This window comes from Perissodus microlepis, chromosome 23 (genome assembly GCF_051167445.1).
Source record: "Perissodus microlepis isolate ML-2025 ecotype Zambia chromosome 23, ASM5116744v1, whole genome shotgun sequence".
NCBI lineage: Eukaryota > Metazoa > Chordata > Actinopteri > Cichliformes > Cichlidae > Perissodus > Perissodus microlepis.
The window spans coordinates 2,341,790-2,356,241 of NC_140482.1; the positions used below are offsets into that span (position 1 = coordinate 2,341,790).

Genomic DNA, 14,452 nt, shown 5'->3' on the forward strand with positions numbered 1-14,452 from the left:
AATGTTTATATATATATAGTTACATAGTTATTTATACTTATTAGAACTATATTGTTATATTTTGTATCTTTGAGATACATTGTGTTATTTCATTTAGTTTAGTGACAGGAACTGGACAGGAAGATGGCGACACGTCCGTCAGCTCTGCTAGCTTTGCTTTGGCTTTGCTGGCCTTATCCTTTTCTATTTTATCTCAAAATGCCCTCGCTCTGCGTGTGTACAATCGCCAGTTACTCTTAAAAATCAAAGCATCGTATGACCTGGCTCTTAAACAAACGGAGACAGGAGATGATTATGGGCCTCCTCCACCACTTTTTGAGCCCTGTATTCTGGTTTATCTGTGCCAACACTCCTACACCACTTCCTGGAAGAAGCGCCCGAGGAAACGAGGAAAGCGGGCTGGTACACTCATCAAAGTCCGAGCTCTTCTCCGTGCTTCTCGTGGAGCTACTGGACCAGCAGAGTGCATCTTTAGATGGATCCTGCCTGTTGTCCCTGGAGCTCCCACGACACTTGATCCCCGCTCTCAGCATTCTATTTCCCTAAGCGGCCTCGGACCGTGGATACGGTGTGGACCACAGAAATCTTCGCACACTTAACCGAGCTGGAACATCTGATGTTAGGATCTACACACTCCAAATGGCTTTACTAAATGTAAGATCATTAGCAAACAAGACGTTTGTATTAAACGACTTCCTAAAGTCACAACAGTTGGACTTTCTGTTTCTGACAGAAACATGGCTTCAACCCGGTGAGTCTGTAGCTTTTTTGGAACTGGTTCCTCCTAATTTCTCATTCTTCAGCCTCCCTCGGTCCTCTGGTGGGGGGGAGGCTTAGCCACCGTGTTCAACGCTCGATTTCATTGCCATCAAACATTACAGCACGACTCATTTTCTAGTTTTGAACTCCAGCTGTTTGAGTTACACCTGAACTCTGCTGCGCCTTTGCTGTGTGTCCTCATATATCGTCCTCCCAAGTTTAATAAGGATTTTATCAAAGAGTTTTCAGGTTTTATGGCTGGAATTGTTCTTACAGTTTTTCTCAAATGCTAAAACACAAAAGCCAATCCTCTAAACCAAATGACCAGTTGTCTAAACACATCTAAATCTAGCCATCATTTACCAATATCATAAACACATGTCACATGAAGACACAAGTCACAGAACATAATCCTCCGTTGTCACAAATCTAAACACATCTTTCCTAAAACACAAGTTGCAAAAGAACTCTGCTCATATTCTCAAATGAAAGCTCATGTGATGCAACATGCTTGCCACAGTCAGCAATATTTGAACACAATGAACACACCTGGCGTCATTCATTACACACAACGACTCAAAATTGAAGACACCTGTTGCTAATTCTGTGACCACATGTATAAAAGCAAGTTCAGAGTGCACAGTATGCTGAAGATGCCTGAACACCATGGATGAAGGCAGAGTCAGGGGAAGAGGAATTCAATGCAGAGGAGGGAGAAGAGCTGGCCCTGGAAGAAGAGGAGCAGGCCAACGAGGAAGAGGACTTCAAATGAGAGGAGGAAGAGGAGCAGGCCAATGAGGAAGAGGAGGAGGCCAACATGGGAGAGGAGAAGGTCCAGGAGGGAGAGCAAGACAACCTCGCACCATCATTACGGACGAGATGCGAGCAACAGTCATTGACCGTGTCATCGTCCATGTCATGACAAAGGCTGAAGCAGGACTAAGAGTCCGTCCAAACCTGAGTAGGTTCACCGTGGCCGCCATTATCAGGGCATTCAGACAACACAACAGGTATTGGACTCGATTGCTTTCTTTGTCACAATACAGTTTTACAAACCTGTGAAAGTAGTCTATTGGTTTCACATCAGACTGTATTGTAACACATGTGACAACACATGTTTCTTTCTTTAGAGTTGAAAGAATGCCACATAGAGGTGGGAGGGTTGCCATATTTAAAGAAACCCTCATTGTGGATACGGTTCGTGGGAACAACCTCATCAGACTCCGGGAGATCAGAGACAAAGTCATTGCCGATAATGTCAACTTTGAGAGCACTGACGATGTCAGCTTGGCCACAATAGGCAGAGTTCTCCGGCGCAAAAACACGCGGATGAAACAGGTCTACAGGGTTCCCTTTGAGCGCAACTCTGCGCGACACAAAGACCTACGTTACGAGTATGTGCAAGTAAGTATACGTCCATGTTCACAGTACAGTTAGTGGACATACTGTGTTGCTCAGTGGCCTACATTACTTCTGGACAATCCTGTGCTACCTGATTGACTGTTGTTCTGAACACCTGTGCACTTTCACATTGTCACAGAGGATATTACAGTTGGACGCGATGGCCAGACCTCATGAGTACCTCTGGATGAGGCTGGCTTCAACCTGCAGAAACGAAGGCAAAGAGGCCGGAACGTCATTGGCCAAAGAGCCATCGCTGAGGTCCCTGGCCAACGGGGAGGGGGGGGTAATATTACCCTTTGTGCGGCCATGGGTTCGGAGGGGCTTGTCCACCGGCATGCTGTCCTTCGGTCTTACAACACCCAACGTCTCCTCACCTTCCTAGAGGAGCTAAAAGACATCCTCCTGGACCACCAACAACACCATCCTGGGCCCGCACATCACATTTATGTGATCATTTGGGACAATGTCCGCTTCCACAGAACAAACCAAATCAGAGAGTGGTTCACCACCAACAGTTCCACTTTTTAAACGTCTGTCTGACACCCTACTCCCCTTTCCTGAACCCTATAGAGGAGTTCTTCTCATCGTGGAGAGGGAAGGTTTATGACAGACAACCACAAGAGAGAACCTCCTCAGGGCAATGGAGCTGGCCTGTGTTGACATCCCAGCGGAGGCCTTCCAAGGATGGATTCGCCATTCCAGGGCGTTTTTCCCGCGGTGCCTGGCAAGAGACAATATATCCTACGATGTGGATGAGGTGATGTGGCCCGATGCAGCTCAGCAACATGATTTTGTGTGTGTGTGTGTGTGTGTGTGTGTGACGTAAATTAAAAAAAAACTTCACACCCTGATCATGTTTTCAGGAGTACTGTTGTGTGCAATAGATTCTGTTTTTGCATTGAGTTGTGTTACAGTAGTGTACGTACATGCAGGATTTTCTATAGATTTATACTCTTCATATGAAACTCACAAATCTAAATGCCTCTGCAGAGATCTACGACGATCCGTTACTGTATGGTTTCTAAAAATATGCATTGGCAGTTATGAAACAAAGAACCTTCTCACAAACTGAGCATTGTGTTTTCAATTGTTTTGCTGTAGTGTGTAATGATGTGTTTACATTTTTGAAAGCTGCGAGCTGCTCTTTTGGTGTGAAAGTTTGAGTTTTGCAGTGGGAAGGTGTGGTTGTGTTTATGTAGCTCTAGAAAAGGGTGTTGTGTTTGGGGAACATGTTTGTGAAATGTGTTTTAGCATTTGAGAAAAACTGATTTTAACATCCATGTCTGCTGTGACTCTAAACTTTTGGTCAAGGACTTTTTAAATATTATTGACTCTTTTAACTTGACCCAGTGGGTTACCGGTCCCACGCATGAAAAAGGTCACACACTGGACTCGGTGCTCTCCCACGGGCTGGATGTGTGCATCACGGAAATATCCGAGTTGCGCATCTCCGATCATCTTCCTGTGTTGTTCACTGTAACGCTGCGCTGCTCGGTAGATAAGCCGTGCGCCTCAGCGCGCAAAAAGCGAGCGCTTAATGCTCTAACAGCGCCGCTTTTTCTGCTGCCTTTATGGATTCTGGAATAATGAACTCCAACTGTAAAAGTGTTGAGGACCTTTCGGACATTCTTCATTCTACCCGCACTGATATCTTGGACTCTATTGCTCCGCACAGGACTGTGCGCGCTAAGCATTTATCAGAGCCGTGGCTGAACGAACATACGCGCTCCCTCAGACGTGACTACAGACGCGCCGAAAGGAGATGGAAAAAGGACAGATTGCACGTTTCCCTACAGATTTTAAGGACTCGTCTTTCTGCTCACCAAGAAGCTGTAAAAACTGCAAAGACAAAGTTTGTCTCAAACTTAGTGTCAGTAAACAGTCACAGACTGGACTGGGACAAAAAATCAGCCCGGGCATTTTGACTAGTGACCGGCCCACCATGGTATTATAGGAAAAACCATAAAGCCTTTATAATAAACTTAATCCTACACCATCCTCCCTATTCTGCTATTTTAAATGAAATTTCCCCTTGTGGGACTAATAAAGGTATATCAAATCAAATAAACAGTACTTAGCAAAAATATAAACAACCTAATTTATAATTACATATACCTCACTAATAGGGTTGCCAACTTCCAGCAAAAAAAAAAGAAAGAAAAAAAATAGGGAACCACGCCCCCACCCTCTGCCTCAAGATGCTTAATTGACAAAAACTTTTTTAATTTAATGCACGTAAAAAAATGCACAGAAATCTATTATTTTTCTCCAGTAATTAAATAGATTCAACATCTTTCTTCAGCAGAATTGCAGACTGCACAGATGGTACCTTCCCAAAGAAAATAATACTATAACTTACTAGGATATATACTAGACTTAATATTTACTGAATACAATAATGGATTTCTATACATTTTACATCAGATGAAAACTTTGGTTGTAAGATTCAGATAATTATTTATTAAAAGCGAAACATTTTAAATGAGAATAAGAAAGAAAAGTATTTCCTTGTGCCCCCCTCTCCCTGTTAATGCCCTACCTGCCCCCCTGGCAACACTTTGCTAGACCCGCCCCTGCACAGTTACCAGCTGTCAGCTACTTAGAAAAGGATCCTGGTGTTATTTGTCTCTCAGAAACAGTTCATAACTTCAACTCATTCATGTCACCTAAAAGGTAAACCTGTTTCTCCTGTTCAGCTCTGATGATTCAGTAAGGACGTCTCCTGGTTTCATCTTCATGTTTCCCTCTCACCACATATCCAAACAGACATCATGACCAGCAGCTTTACAGCTGTGGCTCCAGCAAACATCAGCTGATACTAGAAACTAATATTAAATCAATTCTAACAACAGCTGATCAAGCTTAAACGTGCTGCTGTTGTTTATTCGCTGGTTTCCTCTTTCTGGCGCAAAGTGGGCGATAAACAAACAAGAGAGAAAAGCCGATCAGCTGATCATTGATCAGTTTCGTGATTGAATTAGCAACTTTCTAGCTGATGTAGTACGGGACAAATCGCATACCTTTTCACCTCAACTTTAAAGCTCGACCTCCTCGGCTGTAATTGGTCCAGCCCAGAGTCGACCATGACCAACTGGCCAATCCAGCACCTTTCATTTATACCGTTAAAAAAAGAAAAGAAATAAAACACCATCAGCCCATAAAAACGAAAAATCACGAGCGGCCCACCGGTCACAGGCCTCAGGTACTTTTTAATGTCCTTAATCGCTTTCTTAGTTCACGTGATAATGCTGGAGTCATTTCTTCACCAAGTATGTGCGATGATGTTTTAGCATTTTTTAATGACAAGATCCTATCGATTAGGGCTCTTGTCTCGTCGTCTGCTGCCTCAGATCCGAGTCTTTCTCCTGTGTGCTCAGCTGTCTTAGAGCAGTTTGATCCCGTCTCCCTTAATGACCGTGGTAGTTAGTAACCGAAGATCATCACACTGCCCCTCTGACTGTCTCCCTCCAAGCTTGCTTAAAAGCACTTTTAATACTGTTGGGCCTTTTATCCTGAGATCAATTAATACGTCCCTGCGTCCCATCATGCTTTAAACAAGCTGTAGTTCAGCCTCTTCTTAAAAAACAAAACCTGGACCCAACTGTTCTGTCCAACTACAGGCCTACCTCAAAGCTTCCTTTTCTATCTAAGGTCTTGGAGAAAGTAGTCTACCTACAGTTGCAGGACCACCTTGATTTTAATATGATCTCTGAAAAACTTCAATCTGGTTTTAAATCACTACATAGCACTGAGACGGCACTTTTAAGGATTTTTAACGATGTTCTTTTAACTCTGGACTCTGGCAGCCCTCTGCCCTTTTATTGTTGGACTTGTCAGCAGCTTTTGACACGGTCGACCGTGACATCCTGTTATCACGGCTAGAATTTCATGCTGGCCTAAAAGGATCTGCCCTACAGTGGTTTCGTTCCTATTTGTCAGAAAGGTCTTTTCATGTCAATATGGGCCCCCACAACTCCAAAATAGCCCCTCTTAAATACGGTGTACCTCAAGGCTCTATTTTGGGTCCTGCCCTGTTCGCACTCTATTTGTTGCCATTGGGCTCCATCTTCTCGCGGTACATTTCATTTCACTGTTTTGCTGATGATTTGCAGATTTATCTACCTTTAAAAGCAGGGTCAGACCATCCGCAGCTCTTATTACGCTGACGATGTCAAACAGTGGTTGTCATTAAATTTTTTAAAGCTAAATGAAAATAAAACTGAGGTTGTCATTTTTGGCAACGTTAATCATATCGACAGCAGTCTGGGCGCCTTTTCCTCGTATTGTAAAACACATGTAAAAAACCTCGGTGTCTACATTGATGGTTCTTTTAAATTGAATAAGCAGGTGAGTGCAGTAGTTCAGTCCTGCTTCTTTCAGTTAAGACAGCTGGCCAAGGTAAAGCCATACCTCCTAACGTCTTTGAGCGTGTTATTCACCTTTTCCTTACTTGCAGGTTGGACTACTGCAATTCATTGTTTTTTGGTCTAGATCAGGCCACCATCCATCGTCTTCAGATGGTTCAAAATGCAGCTGCTCGCCTGCTAACTGGTACCAAACGGAGAGAGCATATAACCCCAGTTTTAGCTTCTTTACACTGGCGTCCTGTCTCCTACAGGATCCAATTTAAACTTTTACTTTTTGTTTTTAAGTCACTTAACGCCCGAGCCCCTCCTTACCTGTCTGAGCTCCTCTCTGCCTATGCTCCAGGAAAAACCACGAGGTCTAGCTCAGAACTAATGCTGTCCATCCCACGGACTAACCTCAAATCCCGTGGTGATAGATCCTTCTCTGTGGCAGGTCCCAGACTTTGGAATAGTCTCCCCTTAAATATTAGATCTGCACAAACACTTGAGCAATTTAAATCATTACTAAAGACACATTTCTATGCCCTGGCTTTTAACACACTATGACCCAAGCGTTTTGGTCTTATTTGAATTAGTTTAGTTATTGTTTTAATTCTTTTATTGTCCTATTATTGTCTTTTTATTGTTATTATTGTTTTACATTGTTGCTTTTAATGCCATTTTTATATTGTTAAGCACTTTGTGCAGCATCGGCTGTTTGAAATGTGTTATGTAAATAAATATGACCTTAACTTGACCCTGACTTACTGTTTAGGAGCAACTGTGACCACATAATTTCCTCTGGGAACAATAAATTATTCAGATTCTGATTCAAGCCTAAAAAGGCTTGTAACACAAGGAATGAACCAGTATTCCCTGACTAATAGTGAGTGGCTGTTGGAGGATGATGGCAGTCACCAGGAAGTGGTTTGCAACAATATTTTTTACAGTCTTTAATTTGAAAAACAAAAAACGAAACAAACAAGAAACTAAACAGTTTTCGTCCAAAAAAATCCTTATTCACAGTTATTGGTGTTTCCTGTCATTTTATGTTAGACATGTTAATTCTACTTTGGTAATTGTATTGATATCTATTTAAAATAATAGGAAAATTCTGTGAAATGGAGAAAAAAAAGTATTAAAATGTGTAGCTGCCTGGGCTGGAGACCTGCCAATGAAAGCAGCCGTGCCTCTAGCAGTTATTCAGGTGATGGAGAGCAGAGACAGTTATTTTCCCAGAGCGATGTAATAATCAATGTCAGAACCACCAAAGTAGACCATTTTTATATTTCAACATATGAGATAATAATAATAATAATAATAATAATAATAATAATAATTGACACCTATTCATATATTAAAGTAATACTTTCTGACAGTATATAAGTAAGAAAATATTCTGAAAGTCCAGTAGGGGGCAGCAGAGCACACGATGTTGTTGAAGAACCTTACCCTTACAATATAACTCTGGCTTCTGCTCCACGGCTGCTGAGTGAGCCCTCATCTGGGACTCTCCTCAGCTCTTTCTGGGACAGTGGCGCGGCTGCCCCTCTGTTGGTCTTCCTTGGTCTCTTGTGTTCTGGGGGCCTCTGGATGTCTGGAGTCTGGATCTCCTCCATACCTGCTTCATGCCCTGGAGGACGGGGCTGTGGCCCCCCCACACCCTCTAGCAGATCATTACATGAAGGAACCTTTTAAAAAAACAAGCGCGTCCATGCTCACAGGTGTACGCACGGGTGATCACACCCACAAACTAAACCCTTTTTGGCTCCTACCTCAAAGCACACTGTGTTCTGTTGATCTTATGTGCTGCACAATAATGTTTAATATTTAGTATTTACTGTCATATTCCCATATATCATTGTGATGTTTTTTATTCTATTACTCTTGTTCTCTTCTGCTTGTTTTCTTTTTTCTTTCTCAACAGGTGATCCAGGTGATCGATAGATGCTTTTTTTTTTTTCTGCCCATTCTGTTGGTTTTTGTTTTTTGCCCTTGTCCCTCTTCTCAGCTGTTTCTCTTTCCCTCTTTCTTTCTCCCCTTCTTTCCCCCAGTCAAGTCTGTCCCGTATTCAGCAAGTGAAAATAAAATAAACAATAAAAGGTGAATCAAATGGACCATTACGGCAAGGCTGGGATGGTCAATTTGGTAAAGTAAATCCGTTGGGCATCTTTCTTTGCCTTTAGACAATAATTCTGATGGCAAAAGAGCCAAACGGGACAGGCAAAAAAAAAAAAAAAAAAAAAAAAAAAAAATACAATATAACTGTTGTAATGTGGTACTATACGGATTAGATTAAATACTTGTGACAGAGTGAGAGTGAGAAAAAAATGTTCTCAGGTTGAAACATGGAAAATGTTAAAGACAAGAAGTTAATGTGCACTGTGTGTTTAAAGGTTTAATTTCTTTTTTAAAGACCTGTCATTAAATCATTTTATTTGCTGTAAATGTTTTTATGTCTGGGAAGAGAGTATGTAACTTAAATAGCTATTAATCTAATTTTTAATATTTCTAATAATCCTTTCACCCACTCGACGGTGTACAAAGATCCTGCGTGATGAACTGAAGGTTTCAAACTTTGATCCATCAGCCCATAAAACCTTCTTCCAGTCTTCAGTAGTCCAGTGTCGGTGTTTCATGGCCCAGACGAGCCTCTTTGTCTTATTCTGGCTTTCTTGCAGCAACTCATCCTGTCAAACCTGCAGCTTGAAGTTTTCTTTTCACAGCTGAAACGGAGACTTTCTCACTACGACCACTATGAAGCTGCTTGAAGCTGTTGTCCTGTGAGCCGCCATCACACAGCAGTTAACTCTCAGAAACTTGTCCTCTGAGTCAGTCGTGTCTTTGTCTGCAGACCTCCTCCTGTCACAGTTTCTGAGCCTTTGATGCTGAAGGAAACTGGACTCACTGACACCTTGACTTTCTTTGCAGTTTCTCTGTAGGACAGACCGACATTTATAAGTGTTATGATGGTCTGTGTCTCTTCCACTGTTAATTGCCTCTTTCTCACCATGTTTGTAGCAACACATTACTTTCTGCAGTACAATACTGTTCAACTGATGCTCACGAGGGTACATCAGTGTGTTGCAGCACTGCTTTTATGCAGACAGAGGGGGAAGTAATCCAGAAAAGTTGGAACAGCTGTAGGAATTAGTAGCAGCAGCTTTCAAGGCTTGATCAACCTCCGTTGCTGCAGAACAGATTTAAATTGTTAACCCATGTTGTCCCTGAAAAAGGCCTTTTTGTATAATTCTGAACTGTACATTATTCTTCAGTTTTGGCTAACCTTACCTTTTTAACCTCTGGCAGTTCAGCACTTACCTTTGTACCTTAAGCTGTTCATTGGACTTGAATGACTTGAAGAGCTGGAAAGCTTGGGGCATTCTAAAACTCTTGACCAGTATATATTGTATTGTATATGGCAGGTTGACTTTGGGATGCTTTTAACTAAATGTAAACATTTATGTTACCATTAGTGTTTGTCCTGATCAACCTACTTTATTTTCTTATGAAAAACTCTTGAATATGGGCATGAGTCGCCAGTTTGTGGACCAAAACAGCTTTTCAGAGCTGTGAAAACATGGAGAACACGGGCATTATCTGAACCATTGAAAAAACCCTCAGAATGCTGACTTTGCTGAAATGCAGCCAGTGCAAGTACATCTGCATCCGGTAGCAACCCTGAACCCTAACAAGCTGCCTAAACTGCCCCCAAAACATCCCAACCCAGCTACCCAGCCCAGTTGCTCTTGGCCTGTGGGTGCATGGAGCGGCTAAGCCCCCGTGTTCGCTGGCCAAAGCCCTGTGGGATTAGACCCATTCAGGCAGCGGGAAGCCACTGGTGGAGAAACAACAGACATGGGAAGTGACCCTTAGCTATAAATTAGCATTCTGAAGCTATGCCTTACTGTGATAAAATGTATATTTCTGTGTAAAGGCTTCTGTCACAACACAACTTTATCTATTACAGTAGAACAATTGAAAGTGTGTGAGGACATTGGGACCAGACCCCTTTATGTTTTTAAGTCATTTGTATCTGTTTGTGTGAGTCTCACTTTCTTTCACTGTCGCTCTGCCAAAACGTATCTTATGCTGCACAAGACCAGGCCTCTTGTTTATGAGCGCTATGCTTGGTCCTTGAATATCACCTCGTGCAGAATAGACCCAGTATGAGGAACTTCATTTGCCATTTATATATAAGGCTCTGCAACATTGCAACAACACCACAAATGGTTTATTTGTATGAAACTACTTTATTTGTTATGTACGGAGCCCCTCTGATGACATGGTCCAAAAAATCAATAAATTGTGCCCACAAAATACTACTTCGTGCCCACAAATAAGCATTTTGTGCGCACGTTATACATATTTCATGCCCATGAAGTAGTATTTTGTGGGCACAATTCTTTGATTTTTTGGGACCATGTCATCAGAGGGGCTCCGTAGTTATGCGCTGTACAAAACAGAAAGAAATTAAATCAAATAGCAAAAAAGAAAACTTACTGACCAGTCCTTTGAAAGTTAACCATCACTCACGGTGCTGCATCATGACGTTGGTCTAGGACTGACCAATCCCTGGTCTGGTCATTCAGTTAGCATTAGCCAAGAAGTCGGCTAATGCTAATCAACACGAGTAACACAAATATGGCTGACAAAAAAACGAACTTAGTCATATACTTGTTATACTGCATAATTTAAACAGTTGAAATGCTTTTTTCTCCGTCTTCAACACCAACACTGAGGTATCAGACAGACCCGCTGTCCTTTGGTCATTGTTGTCCACGCTTTAGTTGTTGGACAGGTTGTGTGGCTGCAAACATTCACCACGCTGACAGGTGCTTGTGTTGGTGCATCGCAGCCAAACATCTACACTTGCACAGACCAAACACACCATATTTCCCAGTCTTGGCTCATTTAAACTGGCTTCCAGTACGTTGTTGTATTGATTTTAAGATTTTATTGCTTGTTTTTAAATCTCTAACTGGATTAGCTCCATCATACCTCTCTGATCTGATAACTAATAATACTCCTAAGAGAACTCTCAGGCCAGCTGACAGGAAACAGGCTCAAACACAGATCGGGCCTCTGCTGCACCCAAACTTCTCTCCAACACTTCTTTAAAACCCGTTTGAAAACACATTTTTACTCTCTAGCTTTTGATTGTGACTGAGTTTTGTTTTGTTCTTTGTGTGTGTTCGATCTACTTTTTTACTATGTACAGCACTTTGGTCAACCTGTTGTTTTAAATGTGCTTATCAATAAATGGATTGATTGTTCCACAGGATTTTGCTGTGCTGCCATGTTCTTTATAGAAAGAAGAGGCTTTCTCCTAGAAGCCCTTCAAGCAAGCCATACTTGTTCAGTCCTACTCTTGTGAACTTTAACCTGCTAATTGAGGACTGTAGAGTATGACATGCAGCTTCTCTCAGTACTGATGGTCCGACCTTGGGATGAATTTGCGAGGCCTGCTGAGGTCCAGACCAGTTTTATTTCCCCCTCACTGTAAAATGCTGGAATTGAAGGGCACACTTCCTTTCTCACATTTCTCTGTCAGCTGTTGTTCCATTGACTCTGGACTGCATTGTTACTAAATCTGCCCGTCATCCAAACACACAGGCAGAACAATACCACAGCATTATGTCACTGACTGACTGACAGAACAGATCTACGTGTATGTGTGTGATGCATTGTCACACAGGTGAAATCCCTCTGTGTCTTTAGTTGGCTTCCTGAGCTCATTGTCTCTCCCCTCCTCCTCTCCGTCTAGCACAGTTTGTTTTGGCAGCCCCGGGTGTCTGATGTGACTACCGCTGCGTCCCAGCAGGGACTGGACCTAGTGGTGCCCCCCCATCCTCAACCCTGATTCTGCTGACAGGGCCCAACCCACCATGCTGAGATAATGCCATTCCAGAGGGATCGTGGCTAAAGCCTCTCTTTCTGGCTCTCAGGTATATAAAGAGGAGGCAGCTGTAGAGAGGGGAGCAAAGCACTCTGAAAGCATTCTTCAGTCACTGCTTTACCGCCATCGTTCTCCCATTCTTACCTCATCTCCATTTTTCCTCTGCTGGATTCCCCACCAAGCCAAAGTAGACCAGACTGTCTTCAGTTGCTATGGATATTGCCATCCAGCACCCCTGGTTCAGACGTGCCCTGGGCTCTGTCTACCCTGCCAGACTCTTTGACCAGTTTTTTGGAGAGGGCATGTTTGATTACGACCTCTTCCCTTACGCCGCCTCCACCATCAGCCCCTATTACAGACAGTCACTCTTCCGCAACGTTTTGGATTTTCCCAACTCTGGGATCTCAGAGGTAAAAAATATGGATTTAGTCTCATATTTTGTGGTTATTAGAGGATAGACCGCGTACATCTCTTGTTTAATACATACATGTATTTTGTCTTGAGTTTAGTTAGACTGAAAGCTAACATCTACTGTGCTCCATACAACGCAGAGTCAAGAAATGAAGTTGTTGACCTAAAGTTTTAGAAGTTAAGGTCAAGAGATGTTCTCTGTGTTTGTCTGTCTCCCTCAGGTGAGATCTGACAGGGATAAGTTCACAGTCTACTTGGACGTCAAGCACTTCTCTCCTGATGAGCTCAGTGTGAAAGTCACTGACGACTATGTGGAGATCCAGGGCAAGCATGGAGAAAGACAGGTAGTCCTCCTCTCTGATGCACACACCACGAGTGAGTGAATTAGACTCATAGGACATAAAGGCTTCCTGAGGGATTTTCCAACACGAGTCAGATCACTGATCAGAGATGTAGCAACAAACCACACGTACGTACGTAACCACAGTGCTTAGACATACAAACCTGTTTATGTTAGACTGTAAGAAAGTTCCCTGTAATATGTAGGAAAGGTAAAAAGATGTATTTGATCACATGAAGATGCCTTCAGTGTTGTTATGGGTTGTAATAGGTGTGTAGCTAGGTGTCCTCTAGCCTGGACATTATCATTTTATTTTGTGTTATTAGTGGAAATGAAAAGAGGAAAAACAAGTCATGTTGGACTGAAAAGACTAAATAGACATTTAACACACAATACTAACCTATCCTGGCTCACAACAACTCCACTCAGTTTGTCACCCATCTTAATAGACCTGGGTTGGTCTCTTACTTTGAAGGCTGAAACCCTCAGCAGTTAGCAGGAAGCAGTGTGTGCTCGCTCTCTCGTGAGAGTGAACTGAGTGAAGCTTTCCCTGGACTGACAACGGCTTCATGGCATCAATACTGCTGTTTTTCAGGACGACCACGGTTACATCTCCCGTGAGTTTCATCGCCGTTACCGCCTCCCCTCTAGCGTTGACCAATCATCCATCAACTGCACCTTGTCAGCTGACGGTCTGCTGACTCTGACCGGACCAAAGGTCAGCGGGGGGAGCGAGTCTGGCCGCAGTGAGCGCAGTATCCCCGTGACTCGTGACGATAAGCCCAACGCTGCCGCCTCCTCCTAGAGGCCAAGTGCCGGTGGACGACCCGGGGCACTGAAGGAGCTCAGCCCCGTGAATAACCAGCATCAACTGGGATGGACGACTCCGGAATTCTTCTTCCCCCCTTTCCTTAGAGGATATCTGTGTCTTCCCTGCTTCTCTTTCTATAGTTACTTCTTAACTCATTAGTATCATTGTTTAAAGTATAACAAAAATCGGCCCGCCAAGGCAGTCGAGGAAGAGGTGCTGGAGTTTTTAAAGAGAGAAGTCATCTGGAGACACTCACATGGCCCAGCATGTTTCAGAGCAGTCCTCTGACAGGCTTTAAGCTTGAAACAAACATGTCTCGCATGTTCTGTACCAGCCCTGGTTTCTCCCATTCATGTTCTTCCTCTGAAGCCTTTGTCTCACATATATCCTGTACTGAAGTCTAAGCTTTGTTCAGTGGATATCTGCTCACCATTCAAGTCCATACTAAAGAAGCAATAAAGCTGTACAATTAACAAAATGCA

At 42.9% G+C, this 14,452-nt stretch overlaps 2 protein-coding genes across 3 annotated transcripts; both read left to right on the forward strand.

Annotated features, from left to right (window-relative positions):
- Nucleotides 1-1,638: 1,638 nt before the first annotated feature.
- LOC146360716 (uncharacterized) lies at nucleotides 1,639-7,266 on the forward strand. Its single transcript, XM_084920429.1, has 3 exons — nucleotides 1,639-1,769; nucleotides 1,890-2,163; nucleotides 2,300-7,266. Exons 1-3 carry the CDS (start codon nucleotides 1,639-1,641, stop codon nucleotides 2,543-2,545), a joined length of 651 nt encoding a protein of 216 aa, XP_084776555.1. The 3' UTR covers nucleotides 2,546-7,266.
- Nucleotides 7,267-7,355: 89 nt separating this feature from the next.
- On the forward strand, nucleotides 7,356-14,442 carry cryaa (crystallin, alpha A). 2 transcript variants are annotated; one of them, XM_084920431.1, is made up of 4 exons: nucleotides 7,356-12,457; nucleotides 12,591-12,818; nucleotides 13,041-13,163; nucleotides 13,755-14,442. In XM_084920431.1, the coding sequence occupies exons 2-4, from the start codon at nucleotides 12,621-12,623 to the stop codon at nucleotides 13,962-13,964; spliced, it is 531 nt and encodes a 176-aa protein (XP_084776557.1). In that variant the 5' UTR covers nucleotides 7,356-12,457; nucleotides 12,591-12,620; the 3' UTR covers nucleotides 13,965-14,442. The 2 variants fall into 2 exon arrangements, with proteins under 2 accessions (XP_084776557.1, XP_084776556.1); XM_084920430.1 differs by having other exon boundaries at nucleotides 7,356-12,818.
- The last annotated feature ends 10 nt before the right edge of the window (nucleotides 14,443-14,452 follow it).

What these genes read in the sequence shown, in the direction of transcription:
- LOC146360716 (XM_084920429.1), top strand. Translation starts at nt 1,639, where the DNA reads ATGCGAGCAACAGTCATTGACCGTGTCATCGTCCATGTCATGACAAAG. An exon ending in GCATTCAGACAACACAACAG is followed by an intron (nt 1,770 to 1,889) that starts GTATTGGACTCG and finishes TTCTTTCTTTAG; the next exon opens with AGTTGAAAGAATGCCACATA. An exon ending in TACGTTACGAGTATGTGCAA is followed by an intron (nt 2,164 to 2,299) that starts GTAAGTATACGT and finishes ACATTGTCACAG; the next exon opens with AGGATATTACAGTTGGACGC.
- cryaa (XM_084920430.1), top strand. Translation starts at nt 12,621, where the DNA reads ATGGATATTGCCATCCAGCACCCCTGGTTCAGACGTGCCCTGGGCTCT. An exon ending in CCAACTCTGGGATCTCAGAG is followed by an intron (nt 12,819 to 13,040) that starts GTAAAAAATATG and finishes TGTCTCCCTCAG; the next exon opens with GTGAGATCTGACAGGGATAA. An exon ending in GCAAGCATGGAGAAAGACAG is followed by an intron (nt 13,164 to 13,754) that starts GTAGTCCTCCTC and finishes GCTGTTTTTCAG; the next exon opens with GACGACCACGGTTACATCTC.